The 23,029-nt window shown below is 36.2% G+C and overlaps 1 protein-coding gene across 1 annotated transcript in view; it reads right to left on the reverse strand.

The window, feature by feature from the left end:
• The window catches only part of LOC129001312 (bicaudal D-related protein homolog), a 110,052-nt gene that overhangs the window by 12,076 nt on the left and 74,947 nt on the right, over positions 1-23,029 (reverse strand). The window contains exon 2 of the mRNA XM_054428566.1: positions 1,028-1,243. Within this exon, the coding sequence (XP_054284541.1) occupies positions 1,028-1,243 (216 nt within the window). The remainder of the gene's footprint in view (positions 1-1,027; positions 1,244-23,029) is intronic.

Consider the following 23,029-nt stretch of genomic DNA (forward strand, 5'->3'; position numbering starts at 1 on the left):
TTGATCATAGATGAATACTTTTTACTTCTTCAAGAGCGATAAACGTATACTGTTCTCGTTACAGTAATTAAGTTTCAATGGTGTGTTGCTTTTAACTGTGCCTGAATAATGATTTTATATTGTATAGCAGGTGACAAATAAATGTCTTATAAGGAGTACATAATGAAATTGCTCACTTTTGCAGCATTCAAGTTTTTATCACTGTGTTGTAGAGCTCAACCTCAAACAAAAAAATTAATAACTTTAATTTCATTAATAGTAATTAATTAGATGATAAAAAAAGCTTAACTTTTTTATAGAATGAGGTCCTGAATGATTTTCTATTGGGTTATTCCTGAAATCATGTCCTAGATTTTTAAATAATTGAATTAAAACTACAGCACTTCTAGTTATTTCTATTCTACATAAAATTGTATAGGTAATAACATTATGCAATTAAAAAATTAACCAGCAAAACTATAGGATTTATTACACAATAATATTACTCAGCTGAAATCTTAAACTTTTGAGAAAATCGTAAGCTGCAAACCTATCAATCGCACATTTGAACAAAAAGGTCTTGATGTGAAACTTCCCCGTAAAACATAAGTTTTTCGATAAACCCTCTCCTAAGAGCCCATCATTACCATCATTACCATCATTAAAAGAGTTGTATCTAAACACATTTAAAATATTGAAGATGCACCAGCTGATAGATTTGTTTTTATTTATAGTTTGTTTGTTTACTTTTTCCTTGAGTTAATAATTTGATTCTATGGTAATATTACAAACAAGTTTCAAAGGTTTTGGTTTGCCACACAGTTTAATGCAAATACACAAGAGGTTTTCATTAAAATAAAGCAATAAGTAGGATTGAGATTTGCCTATGTCATTTCCATGGTAAGTGTTTGTAGCTGTTTTTTTTAGTCTAGATTTAGATACCCACAGTATTCTTGCTCCGCTGCGAAGCACGGGCAGAAAAAAACTAGTAAGTCATTTCACGTTGACTATCATGGGAATCTTGTTAATCCTTTTAAACTTTACCTACCTCTTTGATTTGTGTGGTCAGTCTTTGGTTTTGCTCGGTCAGCTCAGAGATAAAGAGTGTCTTTTCCTTCTCCGTTGCCTTGAGATCATGTTCCGTCTTCTCCAGTGAGCGTTGCAGCTCGCGGATGTCCGCTTGTAGCTCGATGATGCGGGTGTCATATTCGGCTTGGCTGGACACAAGCTTACGCCGTAGTAGGTGACGGTCCTGCTCTATGACCTGTGGGACGAGAAAAGTTGTTAGTGTTTTGTGTCTTTGTGTTTTAACTAACACCATGCATGGTAATTTCTTATGGAATAATTGCAAATTGGAATTCAATGTGGTGATTGATTGATTGATTGTGAAGAAGCTGACTGTGCCCCTAGACATGTTAGCCACATGTAGGATTTGCAGACTCTTTTGTATGCTTACGAGTAATCTAAAGTATCCGATACATTGCAGCATCCTGTTTATGAGGTTTGTCCAATGTAACACTTAATATTTCCCTGCATACGGCTAAAGGTGGACTTCCAAAACACCACGTATTAGTGTTATCACATAGCTTATCTTTGGAAATTGGAAGGATTTGAACCTATAGCCCTACAAACTAAAGTCTTGTGCTCCAAAACCAGTTGACTTGAGGAAAGGTCATATAACTACATACAAACTATAAGTAGTAGTTTCAGTTTCAAAAATTTAATAATATATTACGTTTAAAATAACGCATTGTATTTTGCAGTACCTAGCAGTGCAATCACCGGGGGAGTAAGCTGGTAGAGCACAGGACTTCGGACATAAAAATAACTTTAAATCTTCTCCCTTCTCATCAAATAATGGTCAACGCAGGTCAGTGGCAAGTGAAATATTTACATTCTAGAGCGATAACCTTCCACAGGTCAAGGTATCGAGCTACGACATGCAAAGAGGAGTGGCCAATGGCGTGTTGTGTTGCCAGGCAACCAATGCTAACAACTGCAACTTTAACTGGCCTGACAGCTGTACCCTAGCTATACTGCTAGCTACAGTAAGAACTGATCTGATGAGACATAATGTGTAAAATGATTGTATGTATTTCAATTTAGCATTGAAAGATAAGTAGGTATGGATCAAGTCGTATAGTGTATTGTATATGCTTGGACTATAAGAGAACGATTAAGAGTAGACAACACTCCCATAGTAAAGTTGTAGCAAGTAAAAGAAAAAAAAAACTTTTGTAAAGGGGGCTCCTTATACTATGACTGGGACGGGTGGTGTCGTCCTGTAATCCAGCTATTGGGAGGTCACGAATTGTGGATATTTATAGGCATGCACTGTGGATGCGATACTCCCTGGTGTGGATTAACATCCGCACGAGTGAGTACTACAAATCCGCAGTACTATCCTGATAATTAGACCAATTTGTATATACAAAGGCAAAAATGTGGTTCAAGTTCCACTATAAATAAACTGAAGGTCCCCTTAGTTGCCATTAGCTGTATGGACTATTAATTAACCGCTGTGTCTAAGGAATGTCGAGCTTAGTCACTAACAAGACTACAAGATCGCGCCACTCATCCTACACTCATCTGCATTCATATTTGGCTTAAAATACCTATGTACTTTGTATGGTCGCCATTTAATAAGAAAGTATAAAAGAAAGTAAAGTATCTTCTTTTTAGTCGAAGATCTTTTACAGCTGATCTTTAAAGATGCCATGTCTACTTCAATATACAAAATCAATGGTTAGAGTAGACAGCTGAATCTCAAATCTTGGCCTAAAAGGAAGTTATGATGTGAATGACCGATTCAAAATCAATGTTCCAGTCCTTTCAATGGTTTCAAATCTATTTAATTTCTAGAATATTTTTACTTTTTTATGTTTATCGACAATGGAGGTGAGATTATTGCTTAACAGGATCTCCTTGAAAGCCTAGTGATAGAACATATTATTCTATGAAATAATTTAAGCATTACATCTTTGATAAAGGAGCCAAATTCTCTGTTTCAAAGCACATTTTTACATTATTTGACTTGTTCCACAGAAAACATACTACTATAACCCAGAATGCCAACCGCATGGTAAAAAGCATTAAGCGTTTTGAGACAGCTTTGCCTGTCAATCCGCAATCCGTAGGCAGCACCACCAGCGTTGCCATGCAATAGCAGAATAGCTATCCTATTGCATGGCAACGCTGGTGGCGCTGCCTACGGATTGACAGGCAAAGCTGTCTCAAAACGCTTAATGCTTTTTACCATGCGGTTGGCATTCTGGGTTATAGTAGTACGTTTTGTGTGCTTGTTCTTAGACCATTACGCCATTACTTACCTAAATATAAAAGAAGTATTCAAATTTAAACACATTTATAAACATTAAAAATCAGATAAAACATCATATTATTTTTTATTATTATTGTATAACTATTAAAAAATTATATTCTACTAGCAGAGTACCCGTCCTTCGTACGGGGTTGGCATATAAGTATCAAATGCTTATAGCAGTTATGAGTGAGGACATGGTTTAAGAAATTTAGGTTCTTTTTGAAGTTCGTTCGCTACGCTCACTCACCTTTAGGTTGGAGCTCACTTTCCTTCAGGTTAGCTCGTTCGCTACGCTCACTTGTCTTCAGGTTAGCTCGTTCGCTACGCTCACTCGCCTCCAGGTTGAAGTTCGTTCGCTACGCTCACTCACCTTTTGGTTGGATATGACTCTTATGCATTTCGTAATACGCAAACTCCTCCTAGACGGCTGGATCAATCGTTTTCAAATTTTGCATGGTGATAAAGACCATATCGGTGAGTGCCAACATCTATATGGCGATAAAAAAGTCTCTCAGGAATCCGCCCCACTGGGTCTCAAAGTTTCAATGTTATCCTTATAGAAGCAGTATTTGACTTTGACACATAAACAAAGCCATACGATCAGCTGTTGACTTTTGAATGCAGAAGATAAAGAAATAGCTGACAGCATTATTCCACAGATAATAGAACAGAAATGGTATGGATCACAAACATAATCAAATGACGACACAAGTTTGAGGTCCGTGACGTAGGAAGTAGTGAAGGAAGTAGTAAAGGTGAGCTGCCCGGAGTGTGGGAACTGTTTATGACGATTAGATTAAGGTATCTGCAATCCTAAAATGCTAATGGAAGGGAAGGAAACAGGTCCGCGACGTAGGAAGTTGTAAAGGAAGTAGTAAAGGCGAGCCTTCTAGAGTGTTGGATCTGTTTATGATCAATAGATTAAGGAATTCGCAATCCAATAATGCTAAGTGAAGGGAGGGAAACAGGTCCGTGACGTAGGAAGTGGTGAAGGAAGAAGTCAAGGCGAGCTGTCAGGACTGTGGGAACCGTTTGTGACGATTAGATTAAGGTATCTGCAATCCTAAAATGCTATGGGAAGGGGGGCAAACAGGTCCGCGACGTAGGAAAGTGGTGAAGGAAGTAGTAAAGGCGAGCCTTCCAGAGTGTTGGATCTGTTCATGATCAATAGATTAAGGAATTTGCAATCCTAAAATGCTATTGGAAGGGAAGGAAAGAGGTCCGTGACGTAGGAAGTGGTGAAGGAAGTAGTAAAGGCGAGCTGTCCAGAGTGTGGGAACCGTTTGTGACGATTAGATTCAGGTATCTGCAATCCTAAAATGCTATGGGAAGGGAGGGAAACAGGTCCACGACGTAGGAAGTGGTGAAGGAAGTAGTTAAGGCGAGCTGTTCGGAGTGTGGGAACTGTTTAAGACGATTAGATTAAGATATCTGCAATCCTAAAATGCTATGGGAAGGGAGGGAAACAGGTCCGCGACGTAGGAAAGTGGTGAAGGAAGTAGTCAAGGTGAGCTGTTCGGACCGTGGGAACCGTTTGTGGCGATTAGATTAATATATCTGCAATCCTAAAATGCTATGGGAAGGGAGGGAAACAGGTCCGCGACGTAGGAAAGTGGTGAAGGAAGTAGTCAAGGTGAGCTGTCCGGACCGTGGGAACCGTTTGTGGCGATTAGATTAATATATCTGCAATCCTAAAATGCTATGGGAAGGCAGGGAAACAGGTCCGTGACGTAGGAAGTGTTGGAGGAAGTAGTAAAGGTGAGCAGTCCGGAGTGCTCACCGGATTGCTTTATTGATTGCTTTTAAGTCAATCTATATATTTAATATTGTAAAAAACACAATTTTTTATCAAGTATATTAAGATAATTGGCTGGTTATTTATGTTTTAGTAGTTATGAAGGTCGCAGATTTGAGAGAATGCCATATAATTTGTGTTTTTGCTTATATAATCACCATCACATGAAGTCATCTAATGCAGTTACTGAATCAGCCAAAATGGTTGAATCCGAAACTGTAAGGGTTGATTTCTAGATTATCACTAGCTGGAACTGTAACGCCCTATTTGAGAAAAAGCTAATGACCATCCCAGAGGTTTTAAACTTGAAATGTAAATGCAGGCTTCCGAAAAGACCTAAAATGACATATCTGTGTTTCTACTTCCTTTAACTACAAAACAATGTGTAGCCAAACTAATTATCCTATTATTTATATCCGCACAAATGTTGTCTTTTCTTAAATCTGTTGGTAAAAATGATTATGAAGCACGAATCGATACATATTTTCGATATCGATGTATGCAATTTCGCAATTGTTTACAATCTAAATTTACAACTGAGTTGACAACAGCAGATATATACTCCATAGAGTCTAAAAAACGATTTTTACTCCCTAAAGAGTAAAATTTCTACTTTAGACCCGCTACGTATGCATTAAAAACGACTGTTTTTACTGCAGTATGACAAAAACAATATAATATGAATTCTTGATGACTCCGCTCAATTTTATTGTGGATGCCTCTGCGAACGCTACCTAGTTATAATAGTATAGATAGATAGATTAGTGTTTTAGTATTTTTTACAATTTAACTTTTCTTGTTCAAAAATGTCTGCCACCGATATTATGACTGTCAAAAATCATTCAATTCGTGAAAAGGATCAACCAAACACTAAAAACAAATAATAAATCACGTATTTAAGAAACGGTCGTAAGCTAATGTATTGTGGAGAGATTGAAAACGCCGTGATAAGCTGTGAGGCAATCGAGAGGCAGCCGTGTGCTGCGGGTATTGCATACATGAAGATTGCAGGCGCTTTCCGTTGTAGGAAAAACTCATTTGTTTCAAATTTATTGTGATTCCAACTTAATTATTCAGCTATATTCTTGGATTCATATTTTTCAGTCATTAACTATTACAACAGTTAAATATAAGTATAAACACAGAGCTGTGTTTAAAGCTGTCCTTTTCCACCGAGACTACTAAGAGTGTATAGTTTTATAGTTTTATAAAAAAAGAACAATAATAAGTGGTTTATTTAAGCGAAAAGTTTGTTGAAAAAAATTATGTTTCACTTCACAAGTTTGCTTCAGAATTTAATTCATTAACTTAATTACCTTTGGGGTTGGGAAGATCCTTAGTAGACCTACGCATGTACATGCTTTATAAGGAAGCTCTTTTACTCGACTCATCCAGTAATTTTGAAAAAAAAAAAAACTATAGGATAACATTTGATAATTTTGCATTCAGATCTTGGCCGAATATTGATAAATCAGAAGTGTAATTTAACTTAACATGACAGTCAGCAACGATAGAAAGTAGGATACGATGAGAAGAACGCAGAATTGACAACACATGGAGGGGGGGGGGACTGACAGCTGTGACGACAATGTCAATGTTACTGCAATAAGATCAGCTGTGCAACAATGAGTCACCTGATGAATAAGTTGTTTACACTTTTCTCAAGCACCTTTTACTGAATGTTCGTATTCGAAAACGTTATCTGAATCTATAGCTTATAGAGAGCCAGTAAAATTATTGAGTCTAGATATTTATTTTGTGACATCCTTGTTGGAAAAGTCTTTCATGAATAACAAAATAGTCCACATTTCAAGAGGGATTTATTAGCTATGTATATTAGGTATTATAATTTTAAATTGAACTATTTTCATTGGTCAGGGATATTTATTTATCAAATACGTGTTAGTGTATTTACTGTGGTTACATAATTATTATTGATATATTTATGAAACTGTCATATTATTAAGGAAAATATTTTCTTGATTGAATACCACACTAACTATTTTACATCACCAGCATTATTCTACAATATAGGTACAAATACAACCTTACAACAACACCTCATAGATTTATCACGATTGTGGGTCACCCGGAGACAATTTCACGGTACATTTATATCCCTCAAAATCTAAGTGCGTTGATGTATTTACTTCAATTAAAAATTATTTTGAAATTTTTATAAAATACCGCTCTTCTTTTCGTATTATAAGCAGAGTAAATTTCACACTTATTAGTATAGCCTATAGTCTTGCCAACTCACTTAAGAGTACCGTGTAAAATATACCGTACAATGTACAATAATACCGTATTCAGGCTTCAGATACTACAATAGAAGTTAAATAGTTGCATCCTAAAACAATACAACGTTATTTCCAACAAACACGAATCGGCCTAAAAGTGACAAGCTTTGCAAACACACAAATCTGGTGACTGCTTATTACCGGTGTAAGCTTGATCAAATCAATGTCCATAGCCAACAGAACAGAGATCGAACAGTAGTAGTCTGTGCGTGACAACAATACATGGAGCTGCAGTATCCTGACACTGCCAGGCCCTGAATCCGGGTCACCTAGCAGACGGTTTGGTCAACTGTTTCTCAAGGGGTTTAAAGGAAATATTTATACTTGTATACTTTACTTATGTGTACAAAATATCTAATTCAATAATCAGAATATAGCATATTTTGGTTTATCTAAAAAAATATCTTTGTGGAATATGTATCGTGCAGAATTTGTGGTTTAACAGGAAATGCAATTGCTTGTTTAATGTAGTTATTAAATAAGTGATATCCAATATGGACATAATTGGAGAATAGCTGTGGTTGTAATTATAATAATAATTATTACTCTATGTCCTAGGACGCTAGGCACGAGCCCTGGATTGTTTTTCACATTACTTCAGGCTAGACCTAGGGGTTGCGGCATTATCACTTAGATCAAATCCATTGGTGACTTGACGGGGATCGAACCCGGGACCTCAGGGACTGAAGTCCCGCGCTCTAAACCCTACTCCAGCTCGCTTCCCTGTGTTTGTAATTATTAAGGATGATACTTTCAATAGTTAAATTATCAAACAAGGTTTTATATTGAATTAAATGTGGTTTCACATTCAAACTAATAATTTCAGTAAGGTCCAATGGTTTGAGAAGTTTTGCCGACATTCAAGTAGACGAGTAGTCATTGAATGAGTGTACAAATGGATGAGAAGACAGCTTGATTACAGACTAAGAACATCGCTTTAGCCAGGATCATTTATTACAACAACAACAAAAATCAAAGAACAGTTAGGTCCAGTTTCAACCCAAGGCAAATTTTTAATTTAGGATTGATCCGGCGAACTATTAATCAGGCGAGCTATATTCACTCAACTGCAACGCTTTACAAAAATGGACCCTCTTCCCCTGTTGCACAGTCTCATCTTTCTAATACGAATGACTTGACAGTAATTCAAGGTAATTGAATCCATTAAGGTAGCGCAGAAAGTGAATAGCTTCAGGAAACAATGATAGGACACAGTGAGACAGTGAAATCCGGGGGAAAGGGTATCAAATCTCCGATCCGCGTGAGACTGGTGGCCTACATGACGTAATGTCGTAGAATCAGCTGACAGCAGTGACAAAACACTCAGGGCTGCCAACCTAGAGCGTTGGATATCTAGGAACAAAGTATATGTATGAAAGTGATGTTTCAGAAAACCCCTGTTCACGAGTAACATCTCGCTTTAAAAGAAAAACAAGACAAGTCAGAGATTAAATTAATTTTTTTATTGAGAAGTCTTTTGGGCAATTTATACAATTGAGTAAAATATTTAAATAACTTCTTGATCATGAAAGAAGAGTCAGTAGCAAATGATTAATCTGTGCATTAAATCGTAAGTAAAATAAAGTTTTCCCCCCGTATTTTATCAAAATCTTCATATTAGAATTTTCAAGTGGTACGATACAACAGTTTCCGTCTAAAACATATATAATTAGTTAAAAGAATGTAATCAAGCTGAACACAACACAAATCTTCTTCACTAATAACACGCATATGCATACCTCTACCATCAAATAACAGTCAATTTCCGTAATTGCACCTCTAACTTGGCGTCCCCTAATTTGACGATTCCGTGGAAGTTTTCGGATTAATGACCTCAGACGACAATGGACTATCGGGGAATGCGGAAACTCCGTGTGGGGGACAACAGGGGGAAAAGTGCATTTTGTAATTGGTACACCTGAATGTGTAATTGGTATACCTGTAATAAGGCTTTCCCCGGCGGAAGTAAAGGCGTGCGTCTGAGCATGCGTGAGAAGCTGGTGTTCTCTGAGGTAACTGGTCCATTCCACTGTTCCGTTTCCAAACGTTCCATCATTATCGAGGATGGGACCGATGTTCGTTACGTTTGTCGTGGGAGATTGGCCTTTGTTAGTGAGGAAATGGTCACGATTTTTCAAACTGCATTTCGTGCTGTCCATTGGAATAGAGTGTCATTGGTTTGGTAAACTCATAAAATATATGAGAATACTTGTAATTTCTGTATTATCTGATTGGCCGAGTGGTTACAGCACTTTCCTTCACTGGTTCTATTACAAGCGAAGTCAATTCATAGACCCAGGTGACAATTGTGAGCAATTATAAAGAATAAGTTGCCTTGCCGGAAAACCCCGGCGACAGACAAAGTGTCCCAAGAGAAGATCTGGGACCAAATGTAAAGCTTTTGGTCTGACTAAATCTTCAGTGTGTCCAAGTTACAACTGCTGAGTCCACCGGGTTCAATAGTTCGATCGAGTAAGAAGGTATAATAAAAAAATGTCCACTAGGAACCAATCACCCGGCACTCGTACGTGAATTGTGAAATTCAAGTACCAGATCATTAGGTTTTAAATTATAATAATTTGGTGACTAACCAGCGAGCTTTGTGACAGTGCTATACCGGGAAGTCCTCCCTATTTCCTAGAGTAGTCCTCGGGTTTCCTGATCCTGAAAGGCGATCAAGGACGCATTAACCACGGTACAGAGAGGCAGCAATAAACATAGTGTTAATTGAAAGTCATCATTCAATACTTCTGTAGCGTCAAGGAGACAAGTCTTTGTTGGCAAAGAACTTATTAAATATTAAATTAAATATTGTATAATAATGTATCGATTTTTGAACACGTATTTTTAAATATCAACATGACACTGTCGTTGACCATAGAATTATAATATGTAATTATGATATGTAAGAACCTTGTCATAGGGGTATCGGATATTCGTTTTAGGATAAGAAAAGTTAAAAGTAAATATTCTAGTACAGTAGGTAAGGGCACCTCCTCAAAGGTTCCCTTCAACCTCGAAGACTACTTTTTCAAAGTTTAGTGACATATCGAAAAGTCAATGACTGGTGGTATTCTGGAATTCTCGCCCTTTCTCATGAAGGTTGCCCATTCGAAGCTTAGTTTGGACACTCAATTTATTCTTAACATAATTTATATCTTGGGTGGTAACACCGTTGAAAACTAAATGACTGGGTTCTCAAGAAGGGAGGCTAGAGTATCAGTGTATCTTTGTTCTTCCCCCCGAAGGTTAAATATTGAAAGGCGAGCAGAGATCAGGCGTTCTTAGTTGCTTCTTACGGTGATCTTAGGACGTACGGGTATATTATGACCATTCCATTAAAGTGCGAAATGCTTCCATCGCTTGATAAACTAAACTGAAACGAAACCCTCCTTTCTGAGACTTGAAACCAACAGGAGAAAGAGATGTGACTGGTAGACTCATCTAAATGCAGAGAAGGCGAGAACAGATGCGACGATAAACACAACACGACTACGAAATAAAACAAGATGGCTGCAGATACATGTCAGGCTCTGAGATTTCAGAATTTAGATAAACAAACATTAACATTATGTTTTACCTAATCTAATTATTTATATTCCTCCTCTGATGGTGTTATGAACAAGTATTGCACTCACTGAAAAAGTTACTATGAAGTAATGAGCGTGTACTATAGTCGACATCGGTCAATTCAAACGTTACCCGACGAGGAACACACATCCACACAAACTTTAGATTATACAACATGATGAAAAGTGTATACAAAGGCAATGAACCTGTTTACAGGAGGAGAAAAAAAACATACAATTTGGACACGGTTTTATTCTTCTAAACTGTATTCAAGCTATTGGCTCAAGAAGGCAAAACGTTTACCAAATATTTCAAGAAATCTCAAACACGAAATCTGACAAGGTGTGCCTCAGTAGAACACGCAACTCGGGAAAGGTCGGCAGTCGCGCATACGGAGGTAAATAATGGCGGGAATAGCGTGAGAGGGCGGTAAACATGTGATGCTTAACAGCTGATAATAAATCAGCTGATGAGGTGTGGCGCGAATGTGACGTCACGCGAGGATGGGAGTTGGTTAGGTAAATTGATGAAGGGATGCATGAACAGAGGGGATGATGTGAAAACAGAGGTAGGGAGTAGAAGTATGTGAAGAAGTCCTGCAAGTTTGCGCCCTTCAACTGTAGAATTTATATACTTGGCTGTAAGACGGAATATGATCAACACAGAGGAACATGAAAGTGCCCGATTTTCGGACGAGGTTGTCAGAGAGCCCAGTCGAAATTGATTTCTATAGAACTGATTTGGACATGAGGTACTACCCTTACCTTTGACAGACAAGAAATAGGAGTTCATTCTCTAACCCACTAAATCATGTTCTTTACAATTCGGGCTTATCACTCGAAAAGTAATTTTAAGAAACAAATTTAATATGACCCTCTTTAGCAACATAATGGTGGTTTATCGGGCTGAGCCTTTTTTCAGATCCAAACAGACACCACCAGAATATAGATCCGCAATAAGCTATATAGTATATAAAGATACACAATGAATATAGATTTAAATTTCAACTTAAGCAGTAATTGGAACAGGCTACAACCGTTTCAGCATCGAAGCTGTCAAATTAAAGCCAATCTAACAGCCAATTAACGGTAGAGGTTACACCAGGGGTTGTCGCCATGCTGTATCGCCGGAACTGTGGATTTGAGACGGTGTTTTACCGCTAGAATGCGTGGTTGAAACTGAAGCCAACCAAACATGAAACTGAACAGTAGCAAAACAACAGAACAGACAACGAACAGTAGAGGTTACACCAGGGGTTGTCGCAATGCTGTATCACCGGAACTGTGGATCTGAGACGGTGTTTTACCGCTAGAAAGCGTGATTCCTAGTCAGACAACCATCTAGTACCTAGACCACCACCTCCACAATGTTAACAAGATTTAGGTATAAGACCAAGTAGTCTCATCTATACTATTATAAAAAAGAGGTGGTTGCTGTATGTGTGTATGTGTGTATGGGAAAAGTAAACTCGAAAAATACTGGTCGGATTGGGCTGAAATTTGGCATGATGATAGCTCACGTTCCCGATTAACATATAGGCATATTCTTATTTCAAAAATCCTTTCGGGCTCCGCCCCAGTGGCTCTGGAGTTTCCCATGTTAACCTTATGAGAAATGGAATTATTGAATCTTAACAGCTGTCTCAATTAAACAAGTTGGTTCTGTTCTATGATGTTCAATAGCATTAAAGTTACAAGTATTACCAACAGGGTGCAGCACTATTATTTCTTTTACATTTATGACAACAGCTAATTTGCAACCAAAAGGTGAGTGAGCGTAGCGAACGAACTTCAACCTGGAGGCGAGTTAGCGTAGCGAACGAGCTAACTTGAAGGCAAGTGAGCGCAGCGAACGAGCTCCAACCTAAAGGTGAGTGAGCGTAGCGAACGAGCTCCAACCTAAAGGTGAGTGAGCGTAGCGAACGAGCTCCAACCTAAAGGTGAGTGAGCGTAGCGAACAAACTTCAACCAGGACGTGATTGAGCCATGCGAACGAGATAATCTTGAAAATTAAGAAGTTAAACGGGGCAAAGCCCGCGGGTTACAGCTAGTTTTGTTTATAAAACAATAGCTACAACTACATAAACAATCAGGTAGTAAGACAAAGGTGTGCTCTGGAATCAATAATCATGAAAGTTTGTCAGCTTAAACAAAATCGGACAGCCTCGAGTCATTGACTATTATTAGATACTGAAGCATTAAGTATAAGTGATGTATTTACAGTCAACGCTTGAGTTAATAGGTACGTAATTATTATTCGAGTTGTGAAGAGTTTGACTATCTACGTAGAAAACTGTAAATACTTAGCTCACACACCTGCAATTAAACTGTATGTAGTTTAAATGTTTGTAAAGTATTGGGACAACAATAAAGTAGAATAAAGACAAATGTATTCACCAAGGGTTAAAATGATAAAAGGTTTAAGATATCTAGAGCTATGAACCGGAAACCATACCGCCTTTCTAATTCAAGCGCCTTTGTAACCTACTAAAGACAATGTCCAATCTATGATCATAGGTATTAGTCATAGGTATCATGTATTGATAGTCAAAGTAGGTATCCATAGAGAAGTAAATTTACCTCATTCACCAAAATACTTAAATTATCCACACTTCGTCATTTATTAAATACAAATTTTACTATAAAATTAAAACGAACTTCACCTTGAACCTTGAATCAACAAAGTAAACAATACACGACAATAAAAATTCCACACGCGGCGAGGTTTTGAAAGTGGTTTTGACCTCAGTTAACTCTCGCGGATTATCTTGGGATCGGTTAAACACACAACACTCTTGTTTTCACCAGAATTCATCACAGAGATACAAACTGACAGACAAACAGACCGTTACACGTAACACGCCACCGAATATTATTGCACGTGTCATGTTGAATAAACCATAGTTTGTTTTCATTGTACATAGTTGATTATAAAACCAACAGGATATAACGGTAATTTTTCCAATTTCACATTGTGTGATAAATACTGTAAACAAGTATATAAACCCATTAGAGAAGGAATGAAGAGTTACCTACACCTGTACCTTGGGTAGCTTGTTAATGACTAGGATCAGCTTTTTGTTTGGCCAGGGCCATCTACTGGTTAATAACATAATGTCTTGTTATTGGGTGTAAAATGTGTTTTGGAATTAAACTTATTCATGCGATTAGAATATTTTGAATAACATAAGCACTATTAATTAGTTCATTTAAATAGCTAAGAATTATTTGTAATTCCCAAATTCATCTGGTAATGAAACCCCTTAGTGCTTATATTCATTAAGTGTAAACTTCATAAACAGTAGCCTATAAAAGATCCAAGATATATTCTTAACAAATTAGAGAAGAGGCATAGAAATTTCAAAACCAAAGCAACCGAAACCAGTTCGTGTCAGAAAAGCAACCTGTTATTCCTAGTAAGGATATTCTCAGAAAATGTTCGAAACTCCACTTACAAGGAATTATACTAGGAAATTATATAAATTAAAATATCACTGCGTGAATTACTGTGAGATTGTGAGTTCTAAACTAAATTAGACCGCAACACGCTAGCGGTGTACATCCGGCACACTTTGGGCGGTTTCCTTTTCATTAGAACACTTTTGATAGGCAAGCCTCAAAAAGAAAGTTTTCACACGGTAACACCCACCTTGACCCAGTTTCTTTTATGTAAAATTTAATGTTTTGTTGAATTGGAGTACAAGTATGCAAATGTCGAAACATAACCATCTTTGAAAGTAAAATTGTGTTAAAAAAAAACTTTATATGACTTGTAGTGGAGAGAGTTCTTCGAGAATCACAAGAAAATAACTAACAATATGTATACAACTTGAGATTATAGAATACGCAAAACACAACAGATATTAAGATTCATTAAGATGACTCAAAATGTTTTTCGTTTCAAAACAATTCGATAATAATTGTACAAAACAAGTCAGTTAATCCTCCGTGACAGGTTTCAACCTTCAATAGTCGGAAGACGTTGGTGTTTACAACAAAGAAGCACGTCGAATTGACAATTGGTTATAGTTAAACACGAGTTTAAATAAAAACTAATTAGCTAAGGAATAAAGTCACAAACAAATATTGCATCATTAACTTCTTTAGATGTTTTCTAGTGAGATTAGTAAGCAAACAAATAGCCTTGTTTTTGACTTGAGGTATTGATCTTCCCTATAAAGTGATAGGTATATTTCTATATGAAATGTTTAAATATACTTTAATAATATAGGATATTTTGGTACCAAGTTTAAAGGTTTTGCAGTAGCAATATGATCGCTGTAATATTTGGTTTAAATAAGAGCATGGAAATAATATAATTATATAAAATTGTACTAAAAATAGACGGAAATATGAAAACCTCAAGTAAACCACAAAACGATGTACAACCCTTACTTAAGTAAATTGTGGAAACTTTTCTAGTCTGGGATCCAAACATTTTTTCAGAAAATCTTACTACATATTATACGAAACGTTACAGTACTTAAATAAACCGTATAAACATTCTTCAACTGTATATTGCATAGGCCTACAACTTGAATGAACCTTACAAACAACTTCACAGACTAATTTCCATGTTCAGGTATATTCCTAGGCTACGAATAGCAAGTTTTACTTTAACAAAGACATTCTGTAATCTCGTCGAGCCATGCAAGACAATAGTCTAAGTGGCAGATCCACTAAGCCAATTTTCACCCAGTTAATTGCAGAATAATTGCTCAGTTAGGCAATTATGCTTATGCTGATAGTTCCATTCAATGCTGATGAGCTAGTGTCTTTGTTGGAGGCACACGCCATGTTTGGGTGACTTATTAAGAATAATGAGGAGCGGGATTTATGTCCTAGGGCGCCAAATTCAAATCCCGCCAATCACAATGTTTTTAGCTTTGTGATACTTTCTGACCCAGGTTAAATATTTTCACTTAAAGATATTACTAACTATTTATTAATTCAAAATTTGTGTAAATTCCATATAGAGAAAATAGAACAGTAGAGCAAGGCGTTTACCTAATTTACTACTTTTCTGTCACAGACCATTGCTATTTTCACGTGCTTTTCAAATGAGCATTTTATACTGAACTCAATTACCTTTGACTGAAACATTTAAACACAATCTAAAAATAACGAAGAATATTTAATTTTCCAAAATTAACAGTTATTTCCGTTGTTCGAATGACTACCTGAACACAAGCTATGAGTCATACCTAGACGTATCAACATCTGTTGGAAAATAAACAACAGCTGTCGCCTCACACACACACACGCACACACATGTGATCAATGAACGTAATTACACGACAAAACGTCCGTAACAAATTACACCTGCTCCGAAACGGAAGTAATGCGTTATTTGTGTCTGCAATTTCTAGTGTATAAAAATCCAGGTGGTAACGTTTGGTATATTTAATTGTATTTTAATCTAACTAATTTAATTTTAATAACTCTCATTCTGAGGATGCATTGCATACTAGTCATGTAATTATAATGCGGAACTTGCCGATGGTTATCAATTTGATGGAATTATCTGTTGGTTGGCAACCCATCTTTTAGGACAGACTTTTGAGTAAAATTGATGATAAAAACACCCTCCAACCTTCAGCAGTGTCAGGTACACACCTTTAGAAAATCCTTTAAATATTTGTTTAAGTGGGACAAACAACAGTCGTATGTTATATTTTATTTTTAATGTTTTAAAAGTGTTGTTAGATTCTTTATAATTTTGTCGGGAAGTTTGTCAGTGCAATGTAAAAATAGACATAAAAACACTATTTCTGATTTCTTAAAGAGTTTTAAAAGAGCTGTATGTTCATCTTGAAGATAAAAAAGATCTCTTTCATGTCATGAACTTCTCCCGTTTTGGAGGAGTTCTATCTAAGAAATACTTCGGGGATAAAGAGGAACTCGTATAATTATATTTTAAAAAGGCTTTTTAAATATAATTTTTTTTTCAACTAATACATTATACTATAATACATTAATATATATTATTTGCTGCTATATCAACACAGCAATGGGAACGCCACCTCTATCAAATTCAAATATCCAAATAGTTGCCAAGGTTTCAAATATGACTTCTAAAGTCTTCTACCTCCGGACCTCCCGAAGAGAATCCAATCAAAATCACAATTCAAAACATGGAAAGCATTCAACTGAATATCACATTCCAACATTGGCCACACTTTCCCTGCAGCTTGCTGTAGGGACCAGCGACAGTTGGAAGCAGGTTCTGTTGTGAACTCTCACTTAACCGACATCTTGTTTATCCGGACTCTGACTTAATCAACTCAGCTGTTACGAGAGGTACTCCATCACTGCACCGAACGGCAAAGCTACTTTTACCTTGCGTAGTAAATACGGAATTGAACTTCATTTCGTTTGGAGATCTAATTTATTTTATATTGAAGTTGTCCTAATTGATTTACGATCTTGTAATTTCTATAATTCTATGACATAGATAGTTTAACTATGTACCTTGTTTATAGCTTACTTATTTCAGCTTCTGTAACAGGAGTAGATAGATTAATGTGTCGAAAATATAGGCTACTTAGTTATAATTGCAGAACCTTTAAGGTTACATATGGAGCTCTGAACAATTCTTATGCAATTCGGTTGTAAATTAAATAATATATATCTAAAACTGTATTTTTGTGATAGTAACTGCAATTGCATATCTATATGCGCTATTTTACATTGGTTCTTTTAGCACACGTTTTAGGGCACGTGTTTTTACACATTTCCACCCTATCAGCGTCAATGTTGAATAGGACTCGCGCATTGTTAGAGCGATACTTCGATACTGAAGTTTAGGGTTAAAATCCCGTCAAACACCAGTAGGGTTTAAGCCACACCGACTAAAGAACTTAAATATCAACATTCTAAGATCGTAACTTAAACTTTAAAACCGGTTGTAGCCAAGAGCCATTCAACTATCACTTCAATCAATATCAACAGTCAATATCACATTGGAAGATCCCCTAGTGGGTCATGTTGTGTTCTAATTTTCCGCAAAAAGAAAACTAACGGAAACATGGCTCGGTTATGACAAGTGGGTCGATGAGTCACAGCCATGGTTATCACAGCGGATCATTGTTATCAGCTAAGACAAGGAAACCTTCAGCTTCTTCTAGATATGTTATCCGTGGAAACAAAACAAGGTGAAAGCAGATTTGAGATAGGTCAGGAAGTCACTGATTATTTTGCCAGTATCCACGGTTGAATCGATTTTCATACTGTTTTGGGTCGGGTGGGTTTTATAGTTTTATGGTCGATGAGTGGGTCGAAGTTACTGACTGAGTGCTATTTTGCAGAGATTTTACTCAGGATTAATTGGTAAAAGATAAGATATAAACATAAATGATAAAAAATATAAACACACACTAAGAATGTCTGATGTTGCGATTATTTATTTAACCAAGAATCCTGGTTAAGGCTGGTAAAATTAATGAAAAGCGGTGGTTATGTTGGGTTGGGTTATCATAAATATGTTTGTAGGACCTCCTCGTTTCGTTATGAATCGATTGATACCAGATGAGTCATAAAAAATGTATGATAATCCAACCTAACATAACCGCCGCAGCGCGCTGTATGATGGCCTCCGTATAATACCAAAGTACCACAAAATATTTAAATATTTTGGAGGATTGTAAAGCAAGAACAGTGCTAAAAGAAGATTAACGGGGTTTAACATTTCAAAATCCATCAGGTTCGTCTGATTAATGATTGAAAATGTACTTACAAGTAACTTCTCGGTCGAAACTCTAGTATCTAGTGTATCATTTATGTACCTGAAACAAAAATACATAATTAGTATTAGTTGTAAACCTTACTATAAACAACTAATAAAATTACTGTATTTACGCTGTATTATCTAGACCTATGGTTATGATTCAAAATTGAAATCATTTTTCAAAATAATCTTTGACACAATTTCTCAATATGATCATCGAAATAATATTTCAACAAGAAAAAATAATCTGCTAATCTTTGCAATCTCATAGTTTGTACTGAAGAGATCCAAGGTGAAGATGACTTTCAAAATACCAAAGACAAAAGCAGGAAGAGGAGCCGCGTCGATGAAAGCGAAGATGGGACATGAAAGAGACGCGAAGACATTCAGAACCAGATTCAGTTTCAGATAGAATTGAAGATAGTCACGAGTTTGTGTCACGTTTGTGTCACTGTAATGCATATAGTTAGTCTCAGGCCACTGGGCTTGATAATAGAGTTGATACTGACAACACTGGATACACTGACAAAAGTATGCTTTTTATGATATTCGTGTCGTTGGTTCTAATGTTATTGTGCACTTTGACTATGTATCAACTACCAAATGAAGTGAAAATAATTAAATTCCCACGTTGAAACTTAGCCATTTTCATAGTACAAGTTTGATTAAGCCTCCAATTAAGTCATGGTAAAATGTTGTTTTCATTTTTGTTAATTACGAAATTTTTTTATTTTATTCAAGCCGAACTGAAAATGTAGCGTTTTGTAGCTTGAAGAACATCTTCAGCCTCAACATTCATAGTACGTAAAACTCCCCAACGTCAAAAATAGCACAGTCTGAATCTGAAGATCATTCAATTAAATTTCTCTTTGAGTAAAATGCTATTTCCATAGTGAGTGAACAACCCCCCCCTTACGATTGATACGTATGGATAGAATGATACCTAAAGTTTTTACCTCTGACGGAAAAATAAAACTTCGGTAAAATGAAATAGAATGATAAAATATAACTGGCTACATCTGATTCAAATTGTGCGGGGATTCCCGACTCGAGTGACCAAAGACAATAATACGCAAATCTCACAGAGAGTAAATATAACATCAAAAGTAGTATACTCTATGAGAGATTAGACCTATGTGCCCCTCAGTAAAAAATAGCTACAGATGGTGAGGTGTTTATAAAATTACTACTTCATGATCCAAAACCATGCTTGAACGCAATACGAAAAGAAAGAACTACAAGTACAAAATACATAGTGGTACTGAGAAGTTAATTTCCTAGCCTCAAACCGGCTACAGATGGTTCACAGATGGATGGATACTTCAGTATCATAAGACGTAAGTCAATGATAGTATCACTGGCCCTAACGTCACCTATAATGATGGCGTCAGTGGGTGTAATCTGTCAACTCATGACGTCACGATTTGAAACAAAAGCGAATCCGATTGCTCAAACATTCGGGACTCACGACGAGGTGAATAGAACGGATTACAAAATTGGAAAATAAGCAAAGAAGCGGTTATTATGTAATGGTCGTAAACTGATGGCTAATGTTGTGAAAAGTAGTTTGATGTTGTTGTTGAGTTTTTGTGGTAATGTCATCTGAAACGCAGCTATTCAAGACAGGATTGGTGTCAACCGGTGTAATATACCACGATATCAAAGCGCAACGTCTCACGTATTACATAAAATTGTACAAAAGATCGAAAGTTGGATTTCAAAGAATCCATTGATCTGTAAAACTAATCAAAACACATAATGTAAATGGTACAGTAGTTTAATGAAACTAAATGATATCTTATTCAATGCTATAGTTATATCAACTTGATTATATTATATATTATTAACAAATAAATAAATAAATAAAAATAATAAAATGTGGTTTTCTTTTAGTCACCAAAAGTTTAATGATTATTTAAATAATAAGATTGGGTATAAAGTAACAATACTACAGTAAGTTTTATGTTTTTAATTCATTATTAGATTAGTTCTGCGTGAAAAGCCCCCAGATACCCTCACTATTTCATCCAAGCAGGGGATCACGGGTACATTCTAGCAAAAATATGACAACCTGTCCCTGTCTCTATTGTTCTCTGGCGTTTTACAAATGCTAACGCTTCCAGCCGTGTACACGAATCTTTCAACAATGTTTTGACAACTATGACATTATTTAAGCAATGTTAAATAATGCTTAGTTTCGGGCCAAAAACGTCATATTTGTTTATGTTTATGATCCATACCGGTTCTTTTCAAGTATGTAACGAAGTATTCTCAGATTCGTCATAAATTCAAAATTGAAATCACATGACATATTTTAAAGGATAAACCTGATGATGTGGTAGTTGCCACGAAACATGCCGTTTACCAACAACAAATAAGGATATGTAAGGTAACAAAATAATTTTATTGATAACATTTCTTCATATTCAAATTGACGTCTCATACATGTTACACAGATATTCAAGAACGTGTTCCTCTCATATACTATATGCATATACTATATACTATATGCTCTCATAGTACATTATGCAGCTCTCTGTGCCCAAAACCTCAATAAATTCGCTTTTATAGAGACAAAGAAGCGTTCAACAACTCAATGTTTTATATTTCAATTTCCAGACTCTTTGAACGCTTGAGGCGTGAAATTGAACCGCTTCTGTAACAGTAAAGTGGGATTGCGTCACAGCACAGCCTCCACAGCTTCTGAAGCGGTGTGGTCGGAGGAAATTATGTTTATAGAAAAAGGAGAAGCGAAATTTTAAATTATCTTTGTAATGATGAAGTGCTGTGCCAGAATTTGTTTTATATGAACCGATAAGGTAGGATTGGGTTGTGAAGTGCATTTACATAACAAAATACAGTTATAGATAGGCTACGATTTAGGGTAAGTAACCCAACATCGGTATAAGCAAAACTTTGTGTAAATAGCATTGGGGTCAGCTCCCCTGGAGTAGGCTTTGAAACGAGGTTTTGCGAGTTAACTATGTACAACCACTAAAAGTTTAATTTGAGACAAGTACCGGACTAGACATGTGCCTGCAGTGCTGACATTTTGATGACGACTCATGGTGAATGATTGCTCAATTCGAGCACTACCTGGGGGTTAGCTCAATTACGATTTCATTAAACTTTTAAAGTTAAGGGACCATAAAATAAAACACTGTATTTAGCCAACCAATATTTTTAATAATTAGAAGCAAAATGTTGGTAACATTGGAAATAAACGAGTAAAAGAAATACTAAAGAAACACGTTGGGTGGGAATATAATTTCCTAGTTTGTTAATTAGTTAATCACTCTTAACGAGGATCCGGAGAATGTTGGCCTCATGATTAATTAACATTACAACTTAACCTGATGAGCTCTAATAAAGTCGCTATTTTCATGAGAATTATATACCGTTTGTATCGTTAGGTAGTCGGTTAGTCCAGACTTAGCGGTCGTTAAATAGAACCACGTTTGGTCGTTAAGTTAAAAATAGAAATGTTAAATTGTGATTATGCTCCAACCCAGGTTATCTATTGGTACATAGCATTATATGAGGCTCATTAAAGAAAAAAATGTTTGATAAACTATAAATTAACAGGCTTAAATACATAATCATAACGCTTAAAATGAGACGTTTGGTGAGATAATAGTATTTAAATGTCGCTTTTTACCTCTAATAGCGTCACTTGTTCGGAGCAAAACGTAAGACGAAAATCCAAACAATTAAATAATAAAAAAAACAATGACAGGTTAAATGCGCAAGGGAATGTTTTCTCTGATTGAGAACTGAACTCCAGTAAAAGCCATGTCATAATGTATTTCATTGGTGACAGTCAACAATCAAACTGTATCCTATTTAATTATTCAATATAGACACACAAAACCGAAGATTGTTTTTCACTCCCAGAGGTTACTATAAATCTAATTACCTACGTAATTAATGTACAGGTTTTCATAATATCCATTTTGACTATCCATTGCTACTGAACAAAACCCAATATGGCCACCTGATGAACGGAAGTGCCGAGAGGAGTCTCGGTTCAATTTGGTGTTCTTGTAGACTTCCGGGCGCGTCTCAAGGTTCAAATATGACCTCGAGCTAGAGTCGAGAGTTAGAAGTGGAAGCGTCACAGAAGAGCCGATAGAACAATCTTAACAATAAATACTATAAAATGTAGAATATAGTGTAATTCTACATTTTATGGCATTTATTGTTAGTACTTAATGGAGTTTCCATCCATTACCTGCGTTTTTATTTATTGATTTGTTTATAGCACAAAGGACGTCGAAGCCTTAGGTCACCTCCATAAAATAACATTTGAATTCCATTTCATATTTTTGTGATAATCTA

The sequence above is a fragment of the Macrosteles quadrilineatus genome, unplaced genomic scaffold (genome assembly GCF_028750875.1).
Source record: "Macrosteles quadrilineatus isolate MER2022 unplaced genomic scaffold, UCM_ALF_1.0 Scaffold_8__2_contigs__length_117827958, whole genome shotgun sequence".
Classification (NCBI taxonomy): Eukaryota; Metazoa; Arthropoda; class Insecta; order Hemiptera; family Cicadellidae; genus Macrosteles; species Macrosteles quadrilineatus.